This window comes from Euwallacea similis, chromosome 5 (genome assembly GCF_039881205.1).
Source record: "Euwallacea similis isolate ESF13 chromosome 5, ESF131.1, whole genome shotgun sequence".
Classification (NCBI taxonomy): domain Eukaryota; kingdom Metazoa; phylum Arthropoda; class Insecta; order Coleoptera; family Curculionidae; genus Euwallacea; species Euwallacea similis.
The window spans coordinates 4,694,646-4,708,683 of NC_089613.1; the positions used below are offsets into that span (position 1 = coordinate 4,694,646).

The 14,038-nt window shown below is 34.0% G+C and overlaps 3 protein-coding genes across 4 annotated transcripts in view; 1 reads left to right on the forward strand and 2 right to left on the reverse strand.

Annotated features, from left to right (window-relative positions):
• Ubr3 (Ubr3 ubiquitin ligase) overlaps positions 1-14,038 on the forward strand; it is a 60,328-nt gene that overhangs the window by 12,644 nt on the left and 33,646 nt on the right. The window lies entirely within an intron of this gene.
• On the reverse strand, positions 74-7,333 carry LOC136409046 (uncharacterized). The gene is made up of 19 exons (XM_066390332.1): positions 7,139-7,333; positions 6,775-7,080; positions 6,577-6,721; positions 6,411-6,527; positions 6,212-6,360; positions 5,545-5,735; positions 5,256-5,497; positions 5,083-5,206; positions 4,749-5,027; positions 4,341-4,563; positions 3,974-4,207; positions 3,623-3,919; positions 1,904-2,051; positions 1,714-1,851; positions 1,409-1,632; positions 1,151-1,359; positions 851-1,092; positions 675-798; positions 74-621 (listed from the first exon to the last, which is right to left on the reverse strand). The coding sequence occupies exons 1-19, from the start codon at positions 7,319-7,321 to the stop codon at positions 267-269; spliced, it is 3,930 nt and encodes a 1,309-aa protein (XP_066246429.1). The 5' UTR covers positions 7,322-7,333; the 3' UTR covers positions 74-266.
• LOC136409047 (uncharacterized) lies at positions 8,333-10,696 on the reverse strand. The gene is made up of 8 exons (XM_066390333.1): positions 10,469-10,696; positions 9,950-10,406; positions 9,769-9,897; positions 9,486-9,718; positions 9,219-9,433; positions 8,891-9,129; positions 8,708-8,831; positions 8,333-8,654 (listed from the first exon to the last, which is right to left on the reverse strand). The coding sequence occupies exons 1-8, from the start codon at positions 10,694-10,696 to the stop codon at positions 8,333-8,335; spliced, it is 1,947 nt and encodes a 648-aa protein (XP_066246430.1).

Here is a 14,038-nt window from a genome sequence, read left to right on the forward strand (position 1 = left end):
GGAGAAGTATGAGTAGATATTTATATTTATGTAAATGTAGTATCAAAGAGATCGGGTATTATGATTGTCATCGTTTTAACAATTCTGAGTATTTATTGAGTTGCATATAACACAGACAAAATATAACAAAAAATGGGATAATCTGATAAGAGCCTAATATTTTTCAATGTTGCTAGGGAAATTTTAATGATTTCTATATAGTGATAATGCCAGTTAATTAAATAATTCATATAAGGTTTTATCTTTATATGTCTAAAGCTGAAATCTCACACATCTATTCTGATGTCAATCCCTAGGGGACTCTTAGTGGTATTCTCCTGCCCCACTTCCTCCACAGGAAACTGTACCAATATCAACTTGCTATAGTCGTAAGTGATAAGTTTCGGAGCTACAAATCCTCCATAGCCGCCTTTGCCCCTATAGTACACTCCTGCTCCCCTTAAAGGAACTTGTGGGTAGTTTGTAAGTGGAGTAATATCGACGAATGGAACTGTTGTTTGCGCAGCATCAAGGTCCATGTCTGTATGGGTAAATTCTACATAAGGATCTTCTGTGAAATAATCCATTTCGGAAGGTGGCGAATTTGTCGGGATATCTGCCTTGTAGATTTCAATTTTATTCCTATGAGAAAAGATTTGCAGGGAGACTGTTTGGTTAGATGTTTTCTTACTTACTTTCCACCTTCAGCATTATAGGAGTAGTTTCCTTCAGTTACTAGTATTTTGCCGCTTTCGAAGTCAAATTTGTTGGCATGGATTTGGAGGCGTATTTGATTGTCAATAAATTGAAATCGGACTCCTGCAACATGAGTAATGAAATATCTTTTTACTTTGTAGCGATGAAATATTACCAGTCATCACCAGATCGCTGTCACTTAGCTCAATATCGTCCATTGCCATTTGCCTACTCTCGTATGTCATTGTGAAATAATCTTTCATGTTGTAGACTCCATCATTCGTGATTTTATAGTGTTCAACTGGCACCCACCTTACAGTACTATTATCCACATATCCGTAAGGCAACAACTTTCCTTCCTGTATTTGCAAGTGCATGATTCTATTCTCTTTGATAAATTTCAGGCCTGTTACTACCCTAATATTTTAAAGAAAATTTTAAGATTTAAATAATTGAATTGAGAATACAAGCGTACCTGTTATTTTGAATGTCAGCCATAACCGGTCTTAGATTGATGTACCTGTCAGACTTAGGCCCTTGTTCGTCGCAAATACAAAAACAATAAGAACAGCGCACGAACCACCTCCACCAACTGTCAATTGGTTTTTTCCAACAATTAGATTTTTTTCCGAAAGTGCGCCCACTTTGGTACTCGATGTAGTCGTACCTTCTTGAGCCTGTTTCCTGCAAAATACAATCCACAATCCGAGAGATCATTAAAATAAGGTCTTACTGAAGGACAAATATTCATATGACTTTCGATAAATTGACATTTTAACAGCCTGCCATTGCACCTTTCGGTTTCCCTGCAATATTTGCTTTCGCTGTCGTAACAACCGTGGCTTGTACCCGAAGGGTAAGCCGCACAAGTTTCACGGCAGGTGCCACCACTGCTCATATCCACTTCGTTTTGAATGTGGCCCTGAAGAAGTCTCGTAAATTCATCGTAGGTTTTGCCTATTTGAATATATATGAAAGAGTAATAGAAAAGTTAAAGATAATATTCTGTATTCGAGAATATAGCCTTAATTAAGTTACCTTTTACGTGTTTCTTTGGGTCGCATTGCCAAAATTCCGAAGGAACAATTTCCATGATGCCTCTAAATACTGACGTTGTTTCATTAACTCGTCGCTCAAAATTTGTTTTAGTTATTTGGGATAATTCGGTGTAGTTTCCTGCAAATTTCTTTTTAAAGAATGAAATTTTTGTGAATTTGTTTTGTCCAACCTGGTTGTAAAATTCTGTTGTTCAGATAAGCGAATTGAATCATCATATAACATTTAAGACCATTCAATGCGATAGCATTGTAGAGATTATAATAGATCTGCTGCGGTGATTGGTTGTAGGTTTGACAAGGATATTCTTTCATTAGTAGCTAAAAAATTGCAAAAACCTTTAAAATTGAATCTAATTGAAATTTGGTATTATATTAAAAAAAAATAACAGGTCTAAAACGAGAAAGTTTTATTTAGAACACTTTGAATTATGACGTCAAGAACTGAAAAGAATTGATATCATATGCTACCGATTTGCCGAAAAATTGGATTCCCACAAAATTTTGAATAACAGAATCCTTACGGAATGCTGTCCGGAAATAAAAAAAACGCCAGTCTGTGAACCAATGAAAATCAAGGGCCACATAGCTTCATTTACCTACTATCATTAATACGAATACTTTCTATATACGAGGGCCGTTTGATAAGTCAGTGTCTTTTTGAATGAAAGATATTTTTTCGGACAAAAAACGTTTTATTTCTGAACATAGTCTCCTTTTAGCTCGATATATTTAGTCCAGCGTTTTTCCAATTTTTTTTTATCCTTTCCACATAATAGGTTTTATCAAGGTTCTCAAAATAGGCGTTTGTTTCAGTGATGACCTCTTCATTCGAACCAAATCTCTTAGCGCCTAGCCATTTCTTCAGGTTTGGAAACAGGAAATAGTCGCAGGGGGCTAAATCTGGACAATATGCTAGGTGGGATAGTATTTCTTAGCCTAATTTATGGATTTTTGCCATCGCCTTGTTGGCCGACAGATCCATCTTGACCTTCTTTGATGCACGTTCACCTGGAGAAACTCACTGTTTCGATTGTTTCTTGGTCTCTGGTGTGTTGTGATGAATCCACGTTTTGTCAACGGTTACGAAACGGCGCAAAAACTCGTTTGAATGACGGCTGAACATTGCTAAACACTCTTTTGAAATGGTCACACGGAAGCATTTATGGATAGCTTTTTCATATCTAAATATTCATGTAAAATGTGATGTACCCGCTCAGTTGAGATGCCTACAGCCTCAACCATCTCACGCACTTTCATTTTTCAATCGTCCAATATCGTTCCATGGATTTTATCGACAATTTCTGAGGATCTCTTTTGGAAGATCTAAATGTTCTACGTCGCTTGTGCTGGTACGACCACAACGAAACTCAGTAAACCACTTATTAACCATTGAAATTGATGATGCAGAGTCTCCATAGTATTTAATAAGCTTTTCCTAGGTTTCGGTGATGATTTTTTACGTAAAAAAATATCTTTTTCATTTTCGTTGAAATTCACGAGGTCGTCTGCTTTTAATGACTGTTAAACACAAACCAAATAACGTAGCTTGCTCAAAATTGGATAGTAGTCTACTAAAAGATGACAGTTCACGAGAGTGGTGTTGCATTTAAAGTTATTACACGAGAAATTTAAAAAATCACTGACTTATCAAACGACCCTCGTACATTTGTATCTATTATATAGAATTTTTGTTTAATGTAAGCTGTTAGAAAAAGAAGAATGATGGTAAATGTAAGTATTATTAATGTCGTTTGTTACAAGGGCTACAGAAGGATTAAATTGGATCATTTTTTATCGCAATTTGAAAATTGGACATTATGGGGTATTTTTTTCTAACCGAATTAAAATTAACGAAATATTTCAAATATTATTCCTTTCAGTCAACCTACATCGAGAATATCTTTTGCCATATTTTCACTGCCAAACGTCAGGTCATAAATCTTATGAACCGTGACGTTTGCTCCTGTTTTAGTGTTTAATATGTCCTTGATTATGTCATCCAGGTTCACAGCTTCCTTCGCCAATGTTTCATCACTAAAGTTGCTGTCGTATAATTTAATTCGATCTTCTTGCGCTCGCCTGAATTTTTGATACAAATTCTCAGTCTGTTTGATATCGGAAAACAGAAAAAGATATGCGTGGATGTTTCTTATCGGTTCTGTGCCTCGAAGGTTGTCACTGGGCATCTATAGAATGAAAAGAATCCAATCGCTGTAATTTATTTCCCTTGTTTCACTTACTAGTTTCATGGTTTCGTCAAACTCCCGAAACTGTTTTATCACTTGATATTGGGCATCGATTTTGTTGCGACCTGGTGTGTCATGCAATACATATTTCCACAATTTTCCCTCGAGTTTCATGAAATCTAACCGCACTTTGTCCATTAAAAGGTGCTTTTCACACATAACTTTTCCTGCTACCACAGCACTTAGTATACATAATCGAATAATTGGATTTGCCATGTTAAGTAGCCACTAGAAGGAATTGTTAATGACTAGTTCTTTGTCGACGTTGGGTAAACAACTGAACAGTGATTAGGCGGCGTAGTGTGCGATAAACTTTGGATTTTTATGCTCAAAAGAGCAGATAAAGCTAAGTCGGGACAACGGAATATGTCTCGAAGTATGTATATTGTTGCTTTTGGTTTGATGGGTCAGTTGCCTTGTTTGATACTGTGAAATTCTTGAAGGACCTGGTATCATGGAATGACTTTGAAACTGTCCCTAATAAGTTTAGATTTGATATAAACAGGCTTATATTTCGAAGAGCAATACCTTTTTTTTTTTTTTTTTTTTGATAACCTCTTAATATTCCATTAATTGTCATGCTACTACAGAAAATTAATTTCGTATATGATATGCAAAACATATACAACGTGTAGAAATGACAATTAAAATAGAAATTATGATTATATCAAACCACAACCAGAGGAAGAGGTGCAACTTTACAAACTTTTAACATAAGAAATTATTTTTCAATTAGTAAACATTCTAATACATATATTTGAATATCTATTAAGCTATAATTTCCGCCAGATAGTCACGAGTTCTAAGAAAAGGTGCAATAAACCCCCCATAACCATCCTTGCCCTTGTAAAATAATCCAATTCCTGTGAGAGGTACTGCAGGATTCGTAGTTACTTCCTGGGCATCGAAGAACGGTACGATAGTTTGGGTAACATCCTTGTTAAAGTCAGTGTTGGTAAAGTTTACATATGCCGGTCGAAATGATTTCAGTTCTGAAGGTTTATCCGTGTAAGTTGAGACGTCCGGGTTAATTATGGGAATGTACTCTCTAAAATTATCTGATTACTCTAATAATTGCTAATGAATTGGGTGGCTTTTTGTACCTATTTAGTTCTATGTTGATTACAGTTTTTTCTTCCCCAAATATTAGAGCACCTCTCTCCAAGTCGAATTTATTGAATGTAGCGCCCAAATACAGTTTCATGTGAATTAGTTTAAATCCTACTCCTAAAATTATTAAAATGGAAATTGTCTTTACTGCATGGTCGTTTGGTACCTGTGAGAATGTAACTGTTATCCCCTGATTCAATTTCGTCCACAGCAATGGTTCTACTTATGTTAGTAAGCAAAAACAAATCCTCGATATTCATCATTCCTTCAGTTATTGTAGTGAAATTGTCTGGAGATAGCCAGGCCACATTGGATTGATTTATACAGCCATCAGCTAGCAGCTGCCCTTGCTGAATTTGTAGGTGTATTATTCTGTTCGTTTTCACGAATTTGAGACCTGTCACCACCCTTAAAAATTCGTTGTAAGGCGTGGAATCACCTCTTTATCTACATACATGTTTTCCTCAGTATTAGATTTAATCTGCTTCAAGCTAATGAAACTATCAGACTTCATATGGCGCTCACCGCATGAAAAGAATTGCTCTTCACTCCAGTTTTTGATGTTTGAATTATTGCGGTACTGCAACTGCTCCAATCTGGTATCGTTATTTATTTGAACGTAATCGTCTTTTGTGTAAGGGAAGCCCTGAAAAAAAAAATTGCTAGGTATGTAATAAAAAAATGTTAACGATGACGATATAGATGACTTATACAATATGAATGTGAGTTTAGGTTTCCATTGGTTGGTTGTACTTTTGGGTGGGCCTTTGGAGTTTTTGCTGCGTAAACTTAATAGTCTAAGACAATTATAAAAAAACAGAATATATGCTTGTTTTATCTTTTTCTGTATCTACGTGAATAAAAGCCAGATTTAACCTGGGAAATAGTAGAAAATGAAGGGTTTTTAATTATTTTTATTTTACATAAAATATTATTATTTAGCGTTTTCCTAAATGGGTTTTTGAACTTAAGTTAATTATTCAAATGGGTTTTTGTAAGAAAAGTCTAAAGGGTATTTTACGTTTTGCCAACTCAAAACAATTCACCATTCTGTCAAAAAACCATGACAGATTACGGTTGTGTCATCAATTTTCATGCATTTTAAGGTTGTTTTGTACTTACTGACAGGCAAATTTTACCACTCATTTCTACTGTGATGCATTGTAGTTGATGTCCATGGCAATCTGCCATCCAGTCTATTTCTAAGCGATATCCCTCTAGACTTGGGATAAAGCCTTGTAGTAGTTTGGTAAACTGAAGAAAATTTTCACCTGCAAAAATTTTGAAGATAAAAAGTTACTACTATATACATACTATATACCTCTTTTGAATGCAGGAGGATCACATCTTCGTATTTCAGTATTAAAACTTCGGTTGTTGTTTTTGATTAAGGCATGAAGGGTTTTTTTGTGAATATTTATGATAGAGTTCAAATGATCTAAACGTGAAATGTTTCATTGGGTTATAATTTTACAACACCAACTTACCGGTCAAATTTGTTTGTTCAACCATATCGATAAACGATGTCATTATATGCACTTTTAAGAGGGATACCTCTAAGAATTTGTACATTCTGCTTAACAATTTCTGTTCAAAAACAGTAACGCGATTACACCATGCTATTTCGAATCTCTAATTGTGGATGTGTATGAGATTAAAATTTTTACTACTCGTTTGCTACTTACTGTGAATTCAAACATAACATGCATGTTGACAAACCGGTACATGTGTGTTAATATACTTTCAAGACGATCTATGTAGGACGTTAATTTTGAAAATATATTTTTATAGTTGGGTATGGAAAAGTACAAAGCTATTTCTCTCAAATCTGTATCAGAGATTTTTCGATTCGGATTTTTTTGGGTGCAGTTCTCAATTTGTTGGATAAATGAATCATAGCCATTGGAGTCCACTACTCCCATGAAACTCTCTGTTTTATAAACAAAATATTTATACTCCGTGGATGGATGCCACCTTTCAAATGTTGAAAGCTAAAAATGTTATTGAACTTTGTAATATTCAAACTGTACCTATAGGTATGTCCCTTACCTTCTTAACTTCAACGTTATTAAAATTTTGAATGAATGTTACGAAATTGTACCGATCATCATCCCCATTTATTTCAACTCTCGCCGATTTATCAAACAAGTCTCGCGCATTTTTTACATTCAGTTTTGAACAATATAGTACGTGTACCGTAAGTAATGCATAAAAAACATACATTTTCAACATAGTTCCGTCTTAAGAGTGATATGAAACTGAAGAGCCTAGCAACTTACATTCGCTTTGTTAGTTGCAATTTTCGAATGATCTTTAGATCCTCTAAGTTTATCATTGATTGACCTAGTATTGCGAATATTCATTATTGCATTTAAATAATTTTATTTACGTGAAATAATTTTTTAAAAAATTTTAATGTTATGTCGTATATTTTTCAATATCCACGGATTTGTGTCCAAGACCTTCGGGACCTCTTTCGGGAGAAAAAACCCATAAAGGTGATTATGAGTCATCTACAGTTTTATTCTTTTAACGCATACGTGTAAATTGCAATTTTCTGACTTATCGTTTGTAACTCTCTGTCATGCTCTCTGAACTTGCGTGCCAATTCCTTCTCCTGCTTGAATAGGATGTAAGAGGTGTTTTTACTCCATTGTTTCCATAACTTATCTTCCATGATTATGAAATTTGCTTTTAGCTGGTCTATTCGCAGTTTTTTGTCGTTACTGCTCCATGAGCAATGGATAATGTTGACCAGGAACAATAGTCCCAATAGACTATTTTGTTACAACATCGTAAATCTCAGGTTTCTTTTATTGAATGGAGATTTTGTTTGCTGGAATTGGTTGGTTTAAATTATAAATTTGCTGTCCTGTTTAATTATATTATCGTGAGTTAAGGAGATTGATAAAATTGCATATATAAAACAGTGCTGGGAAGATGATTTATTATTGTGTATTGGTTTATTTTTAATTTATTGATACATTTACGGTGTCCCATACAATAATAACGGGTAGTTATTGAAAAAGCTCAAAGAAGAGGGTGAATTGTAAACGTAAGGCGTTTGTTCAAATCTCATAATAAGACAAATATAACAAAAATAATTTTGACGTATTCCTGATGAGATTTGAAAATGTGGGAAAAATTTGCGTCCATAATTTATAGAAAAATATATTATTCTATTACATTTATATATTAATTGTACCACACTATAAACCACTTTTTGTCACCTTTCACTGTTCTTCAAACCTCCAAAAGGGATTTCACAATGCATTTTTCAGGAAATCCAGTCGATACAAGGCTTCCATAATTGTAGGTTTTTATACGAGGCGCTACAAAGCCTCCGTAGCCCTCATTACCCTTATAGTAGATCCCTACCCCTGAGAGTGGAACCGCAGGCTCAGCGACCACTTCTTGTATATCCAGAAACGGGATTGTATTCTGTGCCGCATCCTTTCCAAAATCTGAGTGGGTAAACTCAATGAGCCTATTTATATTATTGTGAGATTGTGATGGTAATTTGGTTCTAGTCGGTATATCTGGAGCTTCAATGTTGATTTTGAATCTACTTTAAGTTACTTAAGAATAATCATTTCATTTATGTCGACATGTTCTTACCTGTTAATTATACCTTTGGAGATACTATGTCTGAGCCTGTGGTTAATTTTCCCGGTTATCCAATCAAAAGGATTAGTGTACATTTGAAGATGTATCACACCATCTGTGAACTTAAAACCAACTCCTGTATGAATCAAAAAACCTAAAATATGTACACGTGGCAATATATGTTTTTTTATTGACCTGTGATGACGTAGTTGCCATCTACTTCAAGATCATCCAATGCCATAGATCGTTGACTGTAAGTCATCATAAAGTAATCTTTGCCAAGCATTTGTCCGGACCCTACAAGGTTACATGTGTCCAGATCCACCCACCGCACTGTGTTTTGATCTATGACCCCATAGGGCAATAGCTTTCCTTCTTGGATTTGGATATGTAAAATTTGTTTAAGTTTAACGAACTTGACCCCTGTTACTATTCTGAAAGGTAATTTATTCGAGATTTGAATAGTGAAAAATAGTACCTATATATGTATAGTAGTATATATAATATATATAATAAGTAATACCTGTTGGTTTTACTGTTAGCCGTGGCCATTTTCAAACAGATATGTCTATGTGAGTTAATACTACTGGCACACAAACATATACAATAGTGACATCTGGCTAGTCCTCTGGTCCAGCTACTTACATTTGTTTGTTTGGGGCAGTAACTGGGCAATCCATAGGTTATCCCATTTTTAAATTTGATATACTCATAATCCCTTCTTCGTATAGAGTGGTTCTAAAAATAAACATCAGAAAATTAATTTTTTTTTCACAAACAATAATATTACTGAAAAACAAATTGAAGCCTCGGAATCCACAAAAAAACAGTCTCTAATCGTCCCTCTACATGCTCCAATACGTCCTAATGTGTTACAATATGAACTATTCTGTTCGTAACATCCATAAGAGCTTGAAACAGTATAATCATTACATGATTTTATGCATCGTCTATCTTTGTTCATGTCAGCCTCATTTTCAATATGTCCTTGCAGTAACCTTGTAAATTTGTCGAAATTTTGTCCTGTAATGCAGCTGTAATTATTGATTATCGTAATAATGGTCATATTTCACCCTGTCGAAATGCCGATGGGTCACATTTTTGAATGGTACGATCTTGTTCGGCTAGAGACAAATGCTGGTGCATAGTCTGTGTCCAGGATAGAAAACTCCGTTTTGTTGAAGCGGCATTATGAAGAATGTCTGAAAAAATATAGATATAAAATTCATTTAAATTGAAATAATATTTTCATACTAGTATAGTTCCCGACTAACAACATATTCCTCAAATTTGAAAATTGCAAAAGTATGTATGCCTTAAGTTGGACGATGCTTATTACATTGTACAGATTGTAATAGAGTTGTTGCACTGATTGAGAGATATCTCTAGCCAATCTATTATCCAATTGTGAACATTTAAGTATTTTTTTAATAGAATGTAGTAAGTTATTCTCTCCATCGAATACTGTTTTGTGCATACGATTTATAATACGCAAAATGCCATTATCTCGGTGATTTATGTCATTAACTAGCCCTAAGGTGTTGCATTGATCCATTTCATGGGTTAATTTGTTGTCGTGAGGATTGGAACAAAATCTCATATATCCTCTAAAACTCTCGTATGTTCGGTCAACTGCGCTGATTTGATTACACAATATCAAAGAGATTTCCAGATGTCGCAAATCAAACAATTGACTATATTCACTAGATATCTGTAGGGATTGAAATAAATTTTGAATTAGAAGAGAGTAGAAGAGTTCTTGCACTTACCTACGTTCCTTAGATCTTTATCGAATAATGCAAATTTCGATATCAACCATTTTTCGTTTTCGCTAGATGACTTGTAAAGCGAGATATATTTGTTTACGTGGTTCCATAATTCATTTTCGACTTCTAAGAATCTCACTCTAATCTTGTCCACTTGCAGTTTTACTACATCATTCCAACTACTTTGAAATAAGCTTAACAAACACAACACAGTTAAGTAAATTCTCAACATCATACTTGTAATATTCAAGAAATGGGAAAAGGTTCGATGTGCAACACCATCGCCTTGGGTTCAGTTTGATATTTTTGCTACTTTATTTACCAATAAAGGAAAATTTAAGTATATTTCGGTTGATAATCGTACACTTTAATATGGTATAATCTAGTTTAATCTGGTAAAGGTATTGTAGCCTTTAAACTGTTTGGTTTAAAATGCGGGTTCAAAGTGCGTTTTCCAAGACAGGAAACTCTTTTGTACACATGAATTGTGATCATAAGGTATTAATAGCTTCAGATTTTGCACTACCAATGCTTTAAATTAAAATAAACACGTGACAATTTTTCACTGACATGCACGCCCCATATTGAATCAGCAATGGGTTTTATTGGTATCTTGGAAATTAAATAGAAAATTCTAAAATTTAACTGCAAAATACTAACTATTTAATTACATCAAAATATCTATAGAAATAAATAAAGTGTTTGTTATTACTCGAGGAATTTAAATGTGCGATTTGGTCACACGGTCAAATATTGCATTATTTTTTGTTTTGGATCAAGTGTCAATATAATATCTGTTTGCTTATATTATGCCCCGTTTATTTCAAATTTGCGTGATTGCCTTAATTAACTGTTGCATTTTTTGATCAAATGTAGAGATTCCTTATTGGATATCAAAGGGGCAGTGACTTGGAGAAACTCGTAGATAGCATGTTTTAAATTTGCAATATTGATTTAATTTAACTGTTGTTCTCTTCGATTAGATACAGGGTTTGCTGCTGTTGGTTATCAAAGAGTTAGTGATTAAGCTTAGTAAGTACCTAAATTTTGATAGTTTCTAATTTGTGCACATTTCATTATAATTGTTTACATATTCTGCGCGTAATTAACGTTTTTGTTATGAATGAATATTTAATATGACATCATAATTATTGGGATTGCACGATTTAGATCATGTATCCAGAGTGTCCCGGATAACAATGTACTCTACAGGGACCTCGTAAACCATAAGAGATAGGGAGGAGGTGGTTAAATCAGAGAAAAGTTACGCCTTTCTGTGTTCTGCAAAATCAAATTTTCAAATTTGAAAAATTCCGATTGAATCCGAAGTTATTTGAGAAAAACCGACTTTTCGCGATTCCTTTTTTACTATTTTCTAATTTTATTTCAAAAGGTATGTTAAAATAAATTTGATATTGTCATTGTCACTTTTTCTCCTCTACAAGATGGCATTTTTAAACTTTCAATCTGACGTTTAGTTTCTTCGAAACCATGCCGCTTACTTGTTCTAAATTTACTTTATTTAGAATTGTTAAATTTTATTTTCACTTGTTATTGAAAAAAATCATGGAATCGGCGACATTCGTGCATTTCGGAAGTTTTTCGCCCAGTGTTGTTGACACGTACTTCTATACTACGCTGCTTACAATCATTTTTATGTGACCTTTGACTACAAAAGCAAGATGGTAATATCGATATTAAGTTTACTCGTTATTTGTAAATTCTGTGCATGCCCAAACTTTCAAAATTACACTGCTGTATTGGTTTGTACGGTATTGCACAGACGGTCTTGGGTATACTCAGACAGGACTGCATCTACACTACACCACACATGCACGTTTCAATCTGGATTTCATAGCCGACTAATTATTGAAAATTATGAAGATGGCAACTGCTCGTACTGGACGGCGTACGAGGAATATTTTATTCCTTACGTTTTGAAACAAAGGTCAGTAATGAATGAGCAGTATACTTGACCGTACGTGATTAATAAGGCACAGTGATTGAATCTAATAGAGCGGGCGTGGGCTTATTGCCCACAAGATTTGATTACTTTGGGGGAATGTTCTTCACACTTCATTTTTATACAGGATGTCCATTTAATAGTCTCTCGGACTCCTATGAATTTATTTGTGATTTCATAAAAAAATCAGTTATGGGGATATATATGAGGCTATTGAAGGTACATTTTAAAATTAGTGACAATTATACAGGGTATCCCAAAAAACCGGAGCGTCATAAAGTGTAATTTTTTTTAAATGGGACCACCCGCATTTTTTTCACGTGATAGAATCCTCTCTTAAATCTATGTTAGTTTCTAGTTTTCTTTTATCCTCGGACGCAGTGACTTGGAGCTATACCGTTTTAAAAGAAATTTTAGACATTTACAGTGCCTCATAAAAAAAGTAATATTGTAGTTACCTTAAGTTAGATTTTGATCATTTAAGGGTGGATTCTCAAAAAAGAACCCCCTAGCAGGTACTAATACTTATTTAGCCAAAAATGCATACAGGGTGTCCACAATAAAAACTTTAATTTTCACCTATTCAACTTCAAGTTTCTTGATTTTTTCAAATAGGATGATGTATTTTTTATCACATAGGATGAAAGAACATTCAATTTTCTTTATTTTGATATGAAATAATGTCATATTTATCTTAAATGTTAATGAAATCATTAATTATTCCAAGAAAACCTACATTCGTGGCTAAGTGTCTGAGTGTTTAGCTTGCGTTGCTATGGCTTCGATGTCTTTTGTTTTAAGTTTTCGCAGTTCATTTACGGTTTTTTGTTTCTTCGAAATTTGTTTATTTTAAAACTGGCCGTCGACATGAAGTATACTCAACACTCAAGTATACTCATTATTAGTATGATTTATGTAAATGGTTCGCGGGATGAAAATTGTTTATTCGCATCTCGGGTTTGCGCACAACGATTTCCTAATAGAAGGCCTCCTGATGTAGAGACTAGAAAGTCTAAAGGAGCTTTAGCAGAAATTCTAAAGAGTAAAACGCCTGATAGGCTTAACCTAAAAGCCAAAAAAAAGTTTATCATATTATTTTGGAGTAGCACTGTGGAAGCAATATCAGTATTTGTTTTCGCATATTAAATTAAATATGTGTAACTTACAAGGTAGTGCATTTTTTCTTCATATTTGATAATTGCAGAAGCATCTCATGAATGTAATCGGTATTTGTTTTACACCAATATCTACCTTATGGATATTTATATTTCACTTGCAAAAGTTTCATCAAGATGCCAATGGAACTTATCTCAAAATTATTATTTCTTTCTTACCTATGTATTTCTGTGGAAAATTTCGCTTGATCTGTCTATTATATGTGATACCAAAGTTCATTTCCTCCATTAGAATGTTGTTATTATACATATACAAGGTGTCCCATAACTAATAGTGCATAACTGAACCACAGATTTCCTATGTAAAAATATTAAGATCTAACCCAATTTACCTATATCCCAAGATAATGATCGAAATACAGGGAGGTAAAACTAAAAACTACCTTTAGACATTTTTAAATTATTCGCCAACAAAACTGGCACATGCCATTAAAAATCT

Excerpts from the sequence above, each read along its gene's own strand:
- LOC136409046 (XM_066390332.1), bottom strand. The coding sequence starts at position 7,321 with ATGTTGAAAATGTATGTTTTTTATGCATTACTTACGGTACACGTACTA. Across the intron at positions 5,028-5,082 it reads ATCAACATAGAACTAAATAG|AGAGTACATTCCCATAATTA; the intron begins GTACAAAAAGCC and ends AGATAATTTTAG. Across the intron at positions 2,052-3,622 it reads TGGCAAAAGATATTCTCGAT|CTACTAATGAAAGAATATCC; the intron begins GTAGGTTGACTG and ends GCAATTTTTTAG.
- LOC136409047 (XM_066390333.1), bottom strand. The coding sequence starts at position 10,696 with ATGATGTTGAGAATTTACTTAACTGTGTTGTGTTTGTTAAGCTTATTT. Across the intron at positions 9,719-9,768 it reads CCCATCGGCATTTCGACAGG|GACAAAATTTCGACAAATTT; the intron begins GTGAAATATGAC and ends GCTGCATTACAG. Across the intron at positions 8,655-8,707 it reads TCCAAAGGTATAATTAACAG|ATTCAAAATCAACATTGAAG; the intron begins GTAAGAACATGT and ends AACTTAAAGTAG.